Source organism: Sciurus carolinensis, chromosome 8 (assembly GCF_902686445.1).
Source record: "Sciurus carolinensis chromosome 8, mSciCar1.2, whole genome shotgun sequence".
Classification (NCBI taxonomy): Eukaryota; Metazoa; Chordata; class Mammalia; order Rodentia; family Sciuridae; genus Sciurus; species Sciurus carolinensis.
The window spans coordinates 51,632,464-51,648,291 of NC_062220.1; the positions used below are offsets into that span (position 1 = coordinate 51,632,464).

Genomic DNA, 15,828 nt, shown 5'->3' on the forward strand with positions numbered 1-15,828 from the left:
GGACTCAGAGCCACTGTACGGGGCTCCAGGTGGCTGCTCAGAGGAGGGGCCGCATAGCCAGGAGATTAGGTGCAGAGTAGGGTCCCAGGACCTAGGTGGCTTCTTGGTGGAAGAGCTGCACAGAGACACGCTTAGGGGGGAGCGAAGTTTCCAGGACTGCGGGCAGATTCTCTGAGGAGAGGCAGCCTAAGGAGACTCGTCTGCGAAGGGTGAGGCTCCCAGGCCCAGGAGGTAGGTCCGGGCCCCTGGGAACGTTGCAGAGGAAGACAGCCCAGCCCAGGCGGTAGTTGTAGATTGAGGGGAACCTCTAGGAGGGGAACTGACCAGCAAGACCTCCCCACCGGGTGAGTCTTCCCTGCCGGGTGAGGTTTTCCCACAAGGACGGTAAAACCAGAGACACAGGCACAAACAGGCCTTGCCTCAGCCCGCAGCCTAGTTCCCCTTTGGATGACCAATGGTCAAAAGTGGAGGCACCTCTGCCCACTATCAGGGAATATACCCCACCTGAAGGTCACCACCCCTAGAGAGGCAGCTTCCTTATGGAGCACCACATTATCAACTTCCTCCAAGACTGCAGGCTACTGAAGGATAAGAGGGGATATACTAGCAATCTTCAGGGACATTATAAGTCAATAGAGGAAATCTGCAATATCTTAGCAGTCCACTGATACCTGAACAATATGAGAAAACAAGGGAAGAAAATGCCCCAAACAAATCTAGATGTTACATCAATAAAATCCAACGACAGCATGGCAGAAGAAATGACAGAAAGGGAGTTCAGAATGTACATAATTAAAATGATTAGGGAAGCAAACGAGGAGATGAAAGAGCAAATGCAGGCACTGAATGATGAGATGAAAGAGCAAGTGCAGGCATTGAATGATCACACCAAACGACAGTTAAAAGAGCAAATACAGGAAGCAAAAGACCATTTCAATAAAGAGTTAGAGCTATTGAAAAAAAACCAAACAGAAATCCTTGAAATGAAGTAAACAATAAACCAAATTAAGAACTCCATAGAAAGCATAACCAATAGGATAGAACAGCTGGAAGACAGAATCTCAGATATTGAAGACAAAATATTTAACCTTGAAAACAAAGTTGAACAAACAGAGAAGATGGTAAGAAATCATGAACAGAATCTCCAAGAATTATGGGATATCACGAAAAGGCCAAATTTAAGAATTATTGGGATTAAGGGAGGCTTAGAGAAACAAACCAAAGGAATGAACAATCTATTCAATGAAATAATATCAGAAAACTTCCCAAATCTGAAGAATGAAATGGAAAATCAAGTTCAAGAGGTTTATAGGACTCCAAATACAAAAAATTACAAGACCCACACCAAGGCACATTATAATGAAAATACCTAATATACAAAATAAAGACAGAATTTTAAAGGCTGTGAGAGAAAAGAACCAAATTACATTCAGGGGGAAACCAATACGAATATCAGCAGATTTTTCAATCCAGACCCTAAAAGCTAGAAGGGCCTGGAACAACATTTTTAAAGCCCTGAAAGAAAATGGATGCCAACCTAGAATCTTACACCCAGCAAAACTTATCTTCAAATTTGACGATGAAATAAAATCATTCCATGATAAACAAAAGCTAAAAGAATTTACAAAAAGAAAGCCAGCATTACAGAACATTCTCAGCAAAATATTCCATGAGGAAGAGATGAAAAACAAAGAAGCAAATCAGCAAAGGGAGGAATTATCCTAAAGGAATTGTCAAATAAAGGAGGAACCAAGTCATGCAAAAAAATAAATAAATAAATAAAATTTAAAAAATGAACCAAATGACCGGGAATACAAATCATATCTCAATAATAACCCTGAATGTTAATGGCCTGAATTCATCAATCAAAAGACATAGACTGGCGGATTGGATTAAGAAGAAAGATCCAACAATATGTTGCCTGCAAGAGACTCACCTCATAGAAAGAGATACCCATAGACTAAAGGTGAGAGGATGGGGAAAAACATACCATGCACATGGACTCAGCAAAAAAGCTGGAGTATCCATCCTCATTTCAGATAATGTGGACTTCAAGACAAAGCCAGAAGGGATAAAGAAGGACATTTCATAATGCTTGAGGAAAGCATAAATCAGCAAGATATAACAATCATAAACATCTATGCCCCAAACAGTGGCTCATCCATGTATGTCAAACAAATCTTTCTCAATTTCAGAAACCAAATAGACCGTAACACAATAATACTAGGTGCCTATCTCACCACTGGACAGATCTTCCAAACAAAAATTGAACAAAGAAACCATAGATCTCAATAACACAATCAATAATTTAGACTTAACAGACATTTATAGAATATACCATCCAACCAAGAGCGAATACACTTTCTTCTCAGCAGCACATGGACCCTTCTCTAAAATAGACCATATATTATGCCACAAAGCTAATGTTAGCAAATACAAGAAGATAGAGACACTACCTTGTATTCTATCAGATTATAATGGATTGAAGTCAGAAATAAATGAAAGAGTAAAAAACAGAAACCTGGAGATTAAACAATATGCTATTATATGATGAATGGATAACAGAAGATATTAGGAAGGAAATTAAAAAATTCTTAGAGGTCAATGAGAACAAAGAAACATCATATCAAAATCTCTGGGACACTATGAAAGCAGTACTTAGAGGAAAATTTATTTCATGGAGCGCATTCAATAAAAGAAGTAAAACTCAAAAAATAAATGACCTAACACTACAGCTCAAAGCCCTAGAAAAAGAAGAACAGACCAACACCAAAAGTAGTAGAAGACAGGAAATAGTTAAATTCAGAGCTGAAATCAACGAAATTGAAACAAAAGAAACGATACAAAAAATTGACAAAATAAATAGTTGGTTCTTCGAAAAAATAAACAAAATTGATAAACCTTTAGCCACACTAACAAAAAGAAGATGAGAGAAAACCCAAATCACTAAAATTCAGAATAAACAAGGAAATATCACAACAGACATGATTGAAATAAAAAATAATTAGAAGCTATTTTGAAAATCTATACTCCAACAAAATAGAAAATTTAGAAGACATCAACAGGTTTCTAGAGACATATGAATTGCCTAAACTGAACGAGGAGGACATACACAATTTATATAGACCAATTTCAAGCAATGAAATAGAAAAAGTCATCAAAAGCCTACCAACAAAGAAAAGTCCAGGACCAGATGGGTTCTCAGTCGAGTTCTACAAAACCTTTAAAGAAGAGCTCATTCTAATACTTCTCAAAGTATTCCATAAAATAGAAGAGGAGGGAACCCTCCCAAACTCATTCTATGAAGCCAATATTACCCTGATACCTAAACCAGACAGAGACACATCGAGGAAAGAAAATTTCAGACCAATATCCTTAATGAATATCGACGCAAAAATTCTCAACAAAATTTTAGCAAGTCGCATACAAAAACATATTAAAAAGATAGTGTACCATGATCAAGTGGGTTTCATCCCAGGGATGCAAGGATGGTTCAACATCAGGAAATCAATAAATGTAATTCACCATATCAACAGACTTAAAGTCAAGAATCACATGATTATTTCAATAGATGCAGAAAAAGCATTCAGTAAAATACAGCATCCCTTCATGCTCAAAACACTAGAAAAAATAGGGATAGTGGGAACATTCCTTAACATTGTAAAGGCCATCTATGCTAAGCCCATGGCTAATATCATTCTAAATGGTGAAAAACTGAAAGCATTCCCCCTAAAAACTGGAACAAGGCAGGGATGTGCTCTTTCACCACTTCTATTCAATATCGTCCTTGAAACTCTAGCCAGAGCAATTTTACAGACCAAAGAAATTAAAGGGATACGAATAGGAAAAGAACAACTCAAACTATCCCTATTTGCTGATGATATGATTATATACTTAGAGGAACCAGGAAATTCCACCAGAAAACTTTTAGAACTCATAAGTGAATTCAGCAAAGTAGTGGGATATAAGATCAATGCACATAAATCTAATGCATTTTTATACATAAGTGATGAATCTTCAGAAAGAGAAATTAGGAAAACTACCCCATTCACAATAGCCCCCCAAAAAATAAAATACTTGGGAATCAATCTCACAAAAGAGGTGAAAGACCTCTACAATGAGAACTAAAGAACACTAAAGAAAGAAATTAAAGAAAACCTTAGAAGATGGAAAGATCTCCTATGTTCTTGGATAGGCAGAATTAATATTGTGAAAATGGCCATACTACCAAAAGTGCTATACAGATTCAATGCAATTCCAATTAAAATCCCAATGACGTACCTTACAGAAACAGAGCAAGTAATTATGAAATTCATCTGGAAGAATAAGAAACCCAGAATAGCTAAAGCAATCCTTAGCAGAAAGAGTGAAGCAGGGGGTATCGCAATACCAGATCTTCAACTATACTACAAAGCAATAGTTACAAAAACGGCATGGTATTGGTACCAAAATAGACAGGTAGATCAATGGTACAGAATAGAGGACACAGACACAAACCCAAATAAATACAATTTTCTCGTACTAGACAAAGGGGCCAAAAATATGCAATGGAGAAAAGATAGCCTCTTCAACAAATGGTGCTGGGAGAATTGGAAATCCATATGCAACAGAATGAAACTAAACCCATATCTCTCACCATGCACGAAACTAAACTCAAAATGGATTAAGGATCTCGGAATCAGACCAGAGACCTTGCATCTTACAGAATAAAAAGTAGGTCCAGATCTTCAACATGTCGGCCTAGGACCAGAGTTCCTCAACAGGACTCCCATAGTACAAGAAATAAAAGCAAGAATCAATACCTGGGATAGATTCAAACTAAAACGCTTTCTCTCAGCAAAGGAAACTATCAGCAATGCGAAGAAAGAGCCTACAGAGTGGGAGAAAATCTTTGCCAATCATACTTCAGATAGAGCGCTAATCTCCAGAATCTATAAAGAACTCAAAAAACTCTACACCAAGAGTGCAAATAATCCAATCGACAAATGGGCTAAGGAAATAAATAGACACTTCACAGAAGATCTACAAGCAATCAACAAACATATGGAAAAATGTTCAACATCTCTAGTAATAAGAGAAATGCAAATCAAAACTACCCTACGATTCCATCTCACCCCAATTAGAGTGGCGATTATCAAGAATACAAGCAACAACAGGTGCTGGCGAGGATGTGGGGAGAAAGGTACACTCATGCATTGCTGGTGGGGCTGCAAATTAGTGCAGCCACTCTGGAAAGCAGTGTGGAAATTCCTTAGAAAACTTGGAATGGAACCACCATTTGACCCAGCTATCCCACTCCCTGGCCTATACCCAAAGGACTTAAAATCAGCATACTACAGAGATACAGCCACATCAATGTTCATAGCTGCTCAATTCACAATAGCCAGATTGTGGAACCAACCTAGATGTCCTTCAATTGATGAATGGATAAAGAAACTGTGGTATATATATACAATGGAATATTACTCAGCCATAAAGAATGATAAAATTATGGCATTTGCAGGCAAATGGATGAAACTGGAGAATATCATGCTAAGTGAGATAAGCCAATCTCAAAAAACCAAAGGAAGAATGATATCGCTGATAAGTGGATGATGACACATAATGGGGGGTAAGAGGGGTTAGGGTTAGAGTTAAGAGTTAGGGTCAGGGAGGGGGCAAGAATGGAGGAAGGAAGGACTGTATAGAGGGAAAAGAGGGGTGGGAGGGGTAGGGAGAAGGAAAAAAATAACAGAATGAATCAAACAACATTACCCTATGTAAATTTATGATTACACAAATGGTATGCCTTTACGCCATGTACAAACAGAGAAACAACATGTATCCCATTTGTTTACAATAAAAAAAGAAAAAAAATGATATGTCAATCTCCCTTTTAACACTCTCAAGAATATTTTAATTGCTTTTTACCTTCTTTTCCTTTCTGTATCCTTTTTTTAAAATATATTTTTATTAGTTGTTGATGGACCTTTATTTTATTTACTTATTTACATGTGGGGCTGAGAATCGAACCCAGTGCCTCACACATGCTAGGGAAGTACTCATCACTGAACCACAACCCCAATCTCTCTGTATACTTTTTAAAAAAATTTTTACAGACTACGTTTTGATTCATTGTACACAAATGGAGTACAACTTTTCGTTTCAACAGTTGTACCTCTGTACACTTAGAGGTACTTAAAAGTACAGTTTGGATTTCTAATTTTATATCATTAATATTCTTTAACATTCTTATAATATTTCATTTGACTCAATTTATTTTTCTTTATTCATTCTCTTACATTCCAATGATCATTTCCTTTGCTCCAATCTTTTACAAATGAATAGTAACTAGGAAACTCTATTTCAACAATTTGAAAATAATTCAAGCTGACCCTTGCAGAGCATGAATTTGAATTGCAAGTCTTTTCTTAGCGCAGATTTTTTTTGTTTTGGAACTTGGTAAAAACTTTTGCACAAACTTACAGATCATACATGGCACCATTTGCAGTCAAGGTAAATGTAAACAAATAAAAGATTCAGTACAAAAACATAACTTCATAAAATTAACTGCAGTGCATAATAACACCACTATAATAATTTCTAAGGTACTTCCTGTTGCTATGGCAGTGAGCTCAAGTGTTGCAAGTATCCACTTAAAAATTTCATGGGACCCAAATCATATCCACATGAGCAGTTTGTCTCTCCAGTAAATTGCATGTAACAGTAAAAAGTGATTTCTCAAAGTTCTCAAAAAATTTTCACCACATGTAATGCACATAATATATAAAACATATACTGACTGTTTACGTTATCCACAAGGCTTCCTGTCAAGAAGTGATTACTAGTTAAGTTTTTGAGGAGTCAAAAGTTACATACATTTTTTGATTGCAGGGGAGTGGTCATGGGGTTGGTTGGAAACCCAAGCCCTGTTCAAGCGTCAACTGTGAATTTGGTAACATATTCTCAAAGTACACTAACAGCACACAAATTCTATAAACCTGAAAAATTCATGGCCCAAATTGTTATTTACATTTATTTCCTATTCACGAAATGTCTCTCTGAAAGTATGATAAAAATATGAATGGTACGTACCCCACCAGGCCTACATCAGCTATTAGCTTCAGATCAAGGTGAATTATTCGTTTCTGGCCTTTCAATGGTAAGAAATTGGTAAGTAGTTTACCACCAATGCCACCTTCAGCTACTAAAATTCTGTCTTCCTCTTTATTGAGTTCTCCTTTAAAAAAGGAAGAGAAATACAGCAAAGATTAATAAGTATAATCAATAATGTGGTATTTTTCTTCCAGAAAAACATGCCAAGAAATTTCAATTTATAAATCTAAAGGACTAAAGTACAAGACCAAGCTTCTTTGAAAAGTCTGACCCTACAGGGCTAGAGGTATAGCTCAGTGGTGGAGTGCTTGCTTACCACAAGTGATGCCCTGGTTTCAAACCCCAGTACCACCAAAATAAGTAATAAATATGTAAGTCTGACCCTGGAAAAACACTTCTGTTAGCAACTGAAAAGACACTAGTTATAGGTCTTAAAAACAAGAACTCATATCTTTAAACAATCTTAAATTCAACAGTAAATTTTGAACAAACTTCATATATACTTCAGAAAGCTCTTTTATAAATTAGTAGCTAAAGTAATGTTTAAAAAATTCTTCTTAAACTCTATAAGCTATTTTTCAAAACCCCCAAATTTTCACAACCTTAGAAGTGTCAACAGACTCACCTATAATTTTACCATTTTCATCAGTTACTGAAATACCCACAGGTACAGGGATTTCACAGTCTTTTCCTTTGGCGCCTTTAAGTGCACTAACCCTATAAAAAAATGAAATATAATTTAAAACTAAATTAAAAAATAAAAGTCCTGAATTAAGTGGTTTATGCTTCAAGTAAATACAAAGAATAGTAATCAACTGTTCTGGGTAATACAGGTGGTAAATGATCAAATACTAAAGAAAACTAAAATTATCCCTAATTATTGCACTTTAGACTACTGTATGGTATAAAAATGGTAATAGGAAATGATTTAAGTTACCAAGCTAACCACCAAGTCACCAAATGAACTAAGATATTACACATCTGGAATGAAAATCTCATTGCTACAATATAAGCTAGAAAAAAATGCAAAATCCACTTCATAATTAAGCATTTTGTGGCTACTCTTAAACAGCTCATGAAAAAGTAATTAGTACAAACTTCTAACTTAGTAAGTCCACTTCCAGGAATTTATTCTCCAAAAAATATTTAACAACTATGTAAAAAGCATCTACACAAGGATGTTATATTGTGGTTATAACAACAAGCCCCCCCTCCCCCAAAATAAAAAATAATAAACTAAAAACAACTATAGCCTAAATAGGTAAATGATAAAATAGTTAATTCTGATACTATATTATGCAGCATTCTGAATAATTTTCTGATATGAGAAACAAGTAAAAAGAGGTTGTAAAACTGTGATCTCTATTTTCTTTTTTCTTGGGTACACAATTATACATACAACACATAAAAAGTCTTAAAATAAGTCAAAAATAGTGGTTATCTCTGGGTGGAAGAACTATAGGTGATTGATTTTTAATGGCAGTGCAGAGTAGCATAGTTGAAATGTGAAAAAGTTTTCCTAATGGTTGTCCAAGATAATTTTAGAATAGTGGGGATTCATATCATTTTTTCTCTATAGAGGAAGAGCAAAAAGGAATATAAACAGACAGAGAAGAAATGGATAAAAAGTTTAAAGGCTTCAAAATACAAAGACACAGCTTTTCATGAGTTTAGACATTTTAGACTTGCTCAGTTACAAATACAGGATATAATTTACCAATTAAGTTTTATCTGGTAACTTTTTCTTCTAGAAGGGTGTGATACTCTATAAAATTAAAATCATTCAGTAAGCACTTACCGACTGTTTGCTCCTTCTCCAGCTACAAACCGTTTCTTAGGATATTTGTCTTTAAGTTGTCTTAAAGTCATTTTTTTATGGGCTACAACCCAGACGTCACCACCTTTTCCACCTTCTCCACCTAAACGAGGATAACCCATTCCACCACTTCCTCCTTTAGTGAAGAGTCTTAGGTTATCAATGAAATTTCCATACTTAAAAAGAGAGAAAACATTAGGTATCAAATGTGCCTACCAATTTACAGCTTCCAGTTTTATTCCACTAAAATTTCTTTTTTAAGACTAATAAAAAATGGCTTTCTCTATGCCAATTCTAGAGCCTTTATTTTAAAGCTCACCTCAAGTCTCACCTCCTTTCCCCATTTCTCTTAGGATATGCTTCAGTTATTGATTTTTGTTCCATTTACCTTCAGGGTCCCTTTTCATCCTAAATTTTCTCTCCTGGGTGATTTCAATCTGTACCAGTAACTATTGCCCTGGTGAGATATTTTCTATGTCCAATCTGTTGAATATCTCTACCAGGATGTAGACTTCTAGTAGTTTAAAGCAACTGAGAGCAGGATCTGTATTTAATTTATATTTGAAACCCCTAATATATGTAACTTGCTGGTGGATATCACCTGAATATATAATAGTCACCTCAAAAACAAAATATTGGTCTGAGGACAGCTCAGTGGCAAAGTACAAGAAGTTCGAGGCCCTGGGATGGATTCCTAGCACTGCAAAAGAAAATCCCCAAACATAACCCCAAATCCCCCCACCCCAAAATTTGTTTCTCCAATGTTCCCTGAATTAATGGAATCATAGCTTGTCTATTCATTGAGACTGCAGAAATACATGTCTTTCAGACTACAGCTGTTTCTTTCCCAGAAGCCTTGCTAGCTCTCTCCTTCCCGGTACCACTGCCCTAGAACCTTGACTAATACATTAAATCCAAAATAGTCTTTGGATGTCTAGTTATTTCTTCCTTAATGCATCCTCCATCATTTTGCTGACAGCTATTTTTCTGAAATGAATCTGATCTCTAATGATATTTTCCCCCTACTCAAAAACCATGCATGTTTTTTTGGTTTTACTGTTTATAAAACAATGTAAAATTCATAATGCTGTATTCAAAACCTTTACCAGTATCTTTTCATTTGTTCAATCCCTCCCATTCACCTCTTCCTCTTGCTCTGTTCTACATGATGTACTGCCATGACCCTATGCCAATTTGCTCATGATTTTCTTCTTAGAATGTCATTTTCTTCCTATCATAAACTCTCCTAAATGTCATATTTCCAATGTTCCCTCAAATAATGGAACCATATTTTGAGAGAACATTGGAGGAACAGATTTCTAATTCCTCTAAGCAACACTTAACTTGACATTGCTGACTCTCTCAGCGATTTTATTATACCTCTATTACACTTTTTGAAATTGTACACTGCATTTAGTTTTTACTTGTTTCCCTTACTAAATCAAGAACTTTTGTAGGCAAAGATCTGTGTATTAACCTCCAGGCTACCAACATACCTTAAAAGTAATTGCTTAAATTAAAAATTTTCTCATTTTTAGTCATTTAGGATAGTTCTAAATCTCAAGTATATCCGGGACACTTTTTTAAAACTGAAACATTGACCATTCTGAAAAATTCTTAAGGAAGGTTTTTAAAGATCCATTTAATATGCGATTTTTTTTTTTTTAACTCTAGATTCATCAGATTCACAAATTTAGGAGGTTCACGTAAAAGGAATATCTCAAGGTGATCATTAGTAATAAGGTAAATGTCCAAAGTATGATGCTAGCAAAGGCCATTATAAGTTTTTTTCTGTCATTTTTTAAGCAGCTGTGAATTTTAACGAAAACAGTTAAGGTCAATGCTACACAAAAAATAGCCTAAATTTTCTGCAAGACACATCAATTACACATTTCTGTTTTCCTGATAAAGACCTCTCTAGAAAGATCTTAAAAGCAGTGCATTGAGGGGAAAATCTATTTTTTAAAAGTCTATACAGATAATAAAAAAGAAAACTCAATATTTGAGTCCAAACAAAAGCAAACACAACCCCTATAATCCACCTACAGCATACTTCATGTCTAAACGGCAGGCAGATACCCCATTTCCTCTCACGTGCACACAAGGTCCCTAAAGAATCTTAAACCCTGTGGCCAATCGTTCTAATCACTCAATGCAGACTCGTTCTTCACTTCTGGAGGCAAAGCCCGACCACAGGAGGGGTCGAGAGGACTGGCAATGCCAAGAAGAAAAGACGCCCCTAGAAAGAAAACGGTGGAGGGGAGTGAGGAAGACACAGGACGCTCAGCTGGAGACAGGTGCACCAGGCTGAGGGGCACCAAGCACGGACCTTTCTGAACAAAACGCAACTGCAATGCACCATGACTGCGCTGGGCGACTCCCTCCCGCCGAAGCTGCACACTTTGTGAGGCGCGCGTCTTACGTCACCGCCCGCCGCCGACCGGATAGTTTTTCTTCCGCTCGCGTCTGAGGACAGGCGCATGCGTGGTACGGTGCACTCGTGGGGAAAGGCGCATGCGCTCAGTGCGTCGCTCGTCGGGCTCTGGGTGAGGCGGGAAAAGGCTGCAAGTCTGCAAGAGGAGCAGAGTAAAGCCCTGAGATGAAGGTCGGGAAGTAGTGTGCCAAGGGACCGTAGGGTGCAGAATAGATGCCTCGAGAATTAACATTTTGAATGAAATAGAACTTGAGACTAGGCTGCTTGGGCTAATTTTTATACTAATTGAGAAAGCTATAAGGTGCCAGAATCTTTTTAAAGTGAAAAACTTGCAGCAGATGTAAAAGCAAACACGTAAAAAACACGGAAACTCAACTGGGAAAACAGTTCCCCAAAAGCTGTTAATTCAAGAATGAGCCGCGTAATCTCCAGCCAAAGGTGTTGCTGGGAGAGACAATGAATTTAAAACTGTAACACAAAAGTATTGAGAAAAATGCCAAGATTTGAGATCTGTAAGAAGAATCCTTTAGGCAGCGGATAAGAGAAACTTGTGTTCAAGTATTTTCAGCAGCTTTTTGGAGTCAGGTAGCAAGAGTTTTTATCCGACTTTTTTTTTTTTTTTTAATTAGAGCTTTATAATTATACACAGTAGTTGGGTTCATCCCTACAAACACACAAGCATGGAATTAGATTTCAGTTTGAAGCGCTCCTTTTTGAGAATTAGAGGTTACCTTCCCTCAGTCTGGGCAGAACCTTCAGAGAGTAATTGACTCTTAGGCACCTTTGCCTCCTCTTCCCATGCTCCTAGTCTGTGAAAAATGCACATTCTCAGTGGGTCTCACCACACTGCTAGTTTTGTAATTCTTTTTTTTAAACACCACGACTAAATTTCTAAAATCTTTTTTACACCTAAATGTGACAGTCTCTTCACCTCTCGATAAGGGCAGTGATTATTTGGGGAAACAAACAAACATACAAACAAAAAAAAAAAACAATGAAAAAAAACAGGTGCAAAAACTATCCCACTCCATCTAGATTCTTTCACTGTTATCGGACACCCCTCTTCACCATGGTGAAACTGTAATTAGTGTAACCTGTAATTTTTGTATGTATTTTCCCGCAGTGGCTTACTTTAATGTTGATTATTAACCTTAAACAGTATCAGTTTGTCTCCATCAGTGTACTTATCTCTCTTAAAGCAGGATGTTAGGTTGTTATTGTTTCTAGTTAAATCTTGATAACATCTGCCACCATCTGAATTCCTGTCTTTATTAAGTCGCCTTATTTCAGAATAATGTTGATTTCAGTGTACTTATTTTCTAAAGCTTATTTCTTATTAGTGAACACAACCCATTTTATTTTCCATAACATATACATGGGGAAATTTAGCAAATAAAAAATAAATAAGTTGATATCTCAAAATGCTTGAGGGCCATTGCATACTGTAAACAGAGGACATAGCATATTTGCCTTGAATAAAACATGGTCAAAGCTGGAAGTATTTATTATAGCTCTAGTTACCAGGTAGCAAAAGAAATATTGTATTTGGAAGCTGTCCATTTTGAAATGTACAGCTAAAATTAACATGAGGTGAAGTGACCAAGGACATGATCCAGAGCTGATGTAGAAGTCATTATTAGATGAAAATACTCCTACTGCCATTGAGAGGATAGAATGCCTTCCTCATGGTTTCTCAGAAGATTAAAGTATGGGCAAACCATTAAATGCAGGACTGAAGAGTCTTGCATATTAGTCATGATGGTCCTAAAGAGCCACTGAAATAATTCATGATTTGATTGCAGAAATATTTCAATATGAGTTGTTCTAATAAAAATTTTTAAGAAAACATTTTATTTTGCAATGATTTTTAATTTATAGAAAGATTACAAAGAGTTCCCATATACCATTTATCTAACTTGCTTTAATGTTAACATCTTATGTAATCATTTATCAAAATGAGGAAATTAATGTTGGTACAATATTACTAACTAAACTACAAACTTTATTTGCTTTCACTAGTTTTTTCAGCTATGACCATTCTCTGTTCCAGAATACTGGACACCATGTTGCATTTAATCTAAAGTTTTAGTATAGATATTATTTTAAATATAACATGGAAAAATATTAATTGAAAAATCTAATATTTTTATGAAGTATTAATTTTGTTAGTGGACCCAAAATTGTCTAACTTGATTCTGTGTTTTATATATTATCTCCATTCATCTTCTATGTTGTTTTCCAACCTACTTTTAATTAGATTCCTACCTTTGGTCTACATGCTTTGGATTATGCTTGTTCAAGAGTATTTAAGAGTTGATCTGGCTCAGGCCTTGGGCTCAATGGAAACTGAATTTTCATTTGTTAATTATCAATTTATTCAAAAGAAAAACAGTAGAAAAATTACTAATTCCTACATGATATAAATTACATATCTTTGTTTCATTCCATTCAAAATGTTTTTACTCTGAGAACTATTATAAATTGGAGTCTTAAAATATAAGATAAAATCATTTAAATTCTCCCACATTATAAAGGTAACTGGATTGGACAAATGAGGATAAATACTAGCTAAGATTTTTATCTCTTTAAATTAAAAGTAAATGTTGTCAAATGCTGAAGGCCTCAGAACATAGAATTATTGTCCCAAAACAAGACCTTCATGAAGGAAGAAAAAAAATCTTAAGGCTTTTCTTCCTAGGGGTTTACAGTCTATTCATTCATTAATTTGTACAACAATTTCTGAATTCCTAATTTTCCCCCACGCACTCAGCTATGTGCTGGAACACTGCCATGACTAACCAGAATAACTAAGCAGTATCCCTAACTAAGCAGAATAGTTGTGTTAATGGCAGAAAGAAGCAAATTTTAATCTTTCTAATACCTAAATTCAAAATGAATGGCGAAAACATTCCTATTGAACATTTTTGTTTTGGATTTCTTGCCCTTGTTTTAATTTGAATAATATCATTTAAAGGTGGCTTTTTACAAAATCATAGAAATCCTAAGAATTAGTTGAATTATGTTTTTAACACCCCCCATTGTCAGCCATTTTTACTACAGAAATAAAAATATTTTAAGATTTTATACTTTATTATTAGTCATCAATTATTTTCTTTTCTGTGTTTTCTTTCAATCCATAACAGGCATAAGAATGGCAGTGGGATCACAATGGCCTTTCATAATGTTGCTTCCTGTATGTCTACAGTACTCATACAGTAGAAAAGCTGGTGGTGTATTTAGGATTCTCATTTACCTAGCTCATATTCTTTGTTGCTTGTTACTGAGATTTTGTGTAATAACCACTGACAATAAAATTGAATTTTTAGATAATTTGATTCATAAAAATGTCCATATGAGTAGGTTCATGGATTATTTTAAGTCTTTGTTTATTAAAGCCATATAATAAATTAATCATCTTGAATATTCTCTTCTAAAAGTAGGTATCATAAGAATGTTCATCATTGGCCTTTGTGTATATGATAAATCATGCATGGTAAACTATCACTTTAGATGAAATTATTATTCCAAATGTTTTTGTGCACATTTCATCCATTGTATAGGCTACACGAGTGCATGGCAGAGAGAAGGGGCAAAACACAGCTTTTTGGAGAATACAGCTATATAAGCAGAAATGAGATTTTATTCAGAACTGATTTTTTTCAAGAGTTATTTAGAACATTAACATATAACCATTCTTTTTTTTTAACCTTGTTAAAGGGTCAAAAGCATTTAAAAGAGATATAGTTTTTAAAAATTAAATCTATGATAATTATATGTGTCCTTTAAATTCATTTATTCATTCAATCTAGTTCTTGCCACAATACTAAATCTCTTATTTGGTTACTGTAGAGCTCCCAGAAATTTTGGTATTCATTTCACATATCTTTTCTAATCCACCATTCCCTCTTCAACTAAATAGGTATTTGTTTTTGGTTTTACTATTTCCCTGAGAATGCACCCACTAGGTCCTTTCCTCAGTTCATGTATTACTGGACTTGAAATGTCTACTCCTGAGATAATTGGGTTATGGGATATGCTCCATTTTTGTTAAATAAACTGAATGCTATGGGAAAGAAAATGATGACATCAAAAGATAAGAGTAATTCTTAGAACTTTTGGTTTTATGTAATTACTTTATCTATGTCTTAGAAAAAAACTTGGCTCAAACTTTAGCCAAACCTCAGCAGGTAACAAACCTGAGGGTGAGGCAAAACCCAGAAGGTTTTGAAATTTTATCTAAGTATCACCCCCATGGCATAGAAGAATGCTAACAGTTTCTAATAACTCAGGAGGTTGTGGCAGTAATTGGATAAAAGAGAAGGCAAGTCCCTGTCTAGAGAGAAAAGAACAAGTTGCACTCTAGGAAGCCTGATAGAATAATGGAGTTGGTAGAAGGTTTATGTGTGGGTAATCTTCATATTACTTTTACATTGAACCTATCCTAAGCATAAGACCTAATAAAAATGTTTTTTTTGCCTTCTGA

At 35.4% G+C, this 15,828-nt stretch overlaps 1 protein-coding gene across 1 annotated transcript in view; it reads right to left on the reverse strand.

Moving 5' to 3' along the window:
- Gtpbp10 (GTP binding protein 10) overlaps positions 1-11,432 on the reverse strand; it is a 28,623-nt gene extending 17,191 nt beyond the window's left edge. Inside the window, exons 1-4 of the mRNA XM_047560945.1 lie at positions 11,241-11,432; positions 8,894-9,087; positions 7,721-7,812; positions 7,075-7,219 (exon numbers count right to left, since the gene is read on the reverse strand). Coding sequence (XP_047416901.1) covers positions 7,075-7,219; positions 7,721-7,812; positions 8,894-9,087; positions 11,241-11,393 — 584 coding nt within the window. The 5' untranslated portion in view covers positions 11,394-11,432. The remainder of the gene's footprint in view (positions 1-7,074; positions 7,220-7,720; positions 7,813-8,893; positions 9,088-11,240) is intronic.
- Between the last annotated feature and the right edge of the window lie 4,396 nt (positions 11,433-15,828).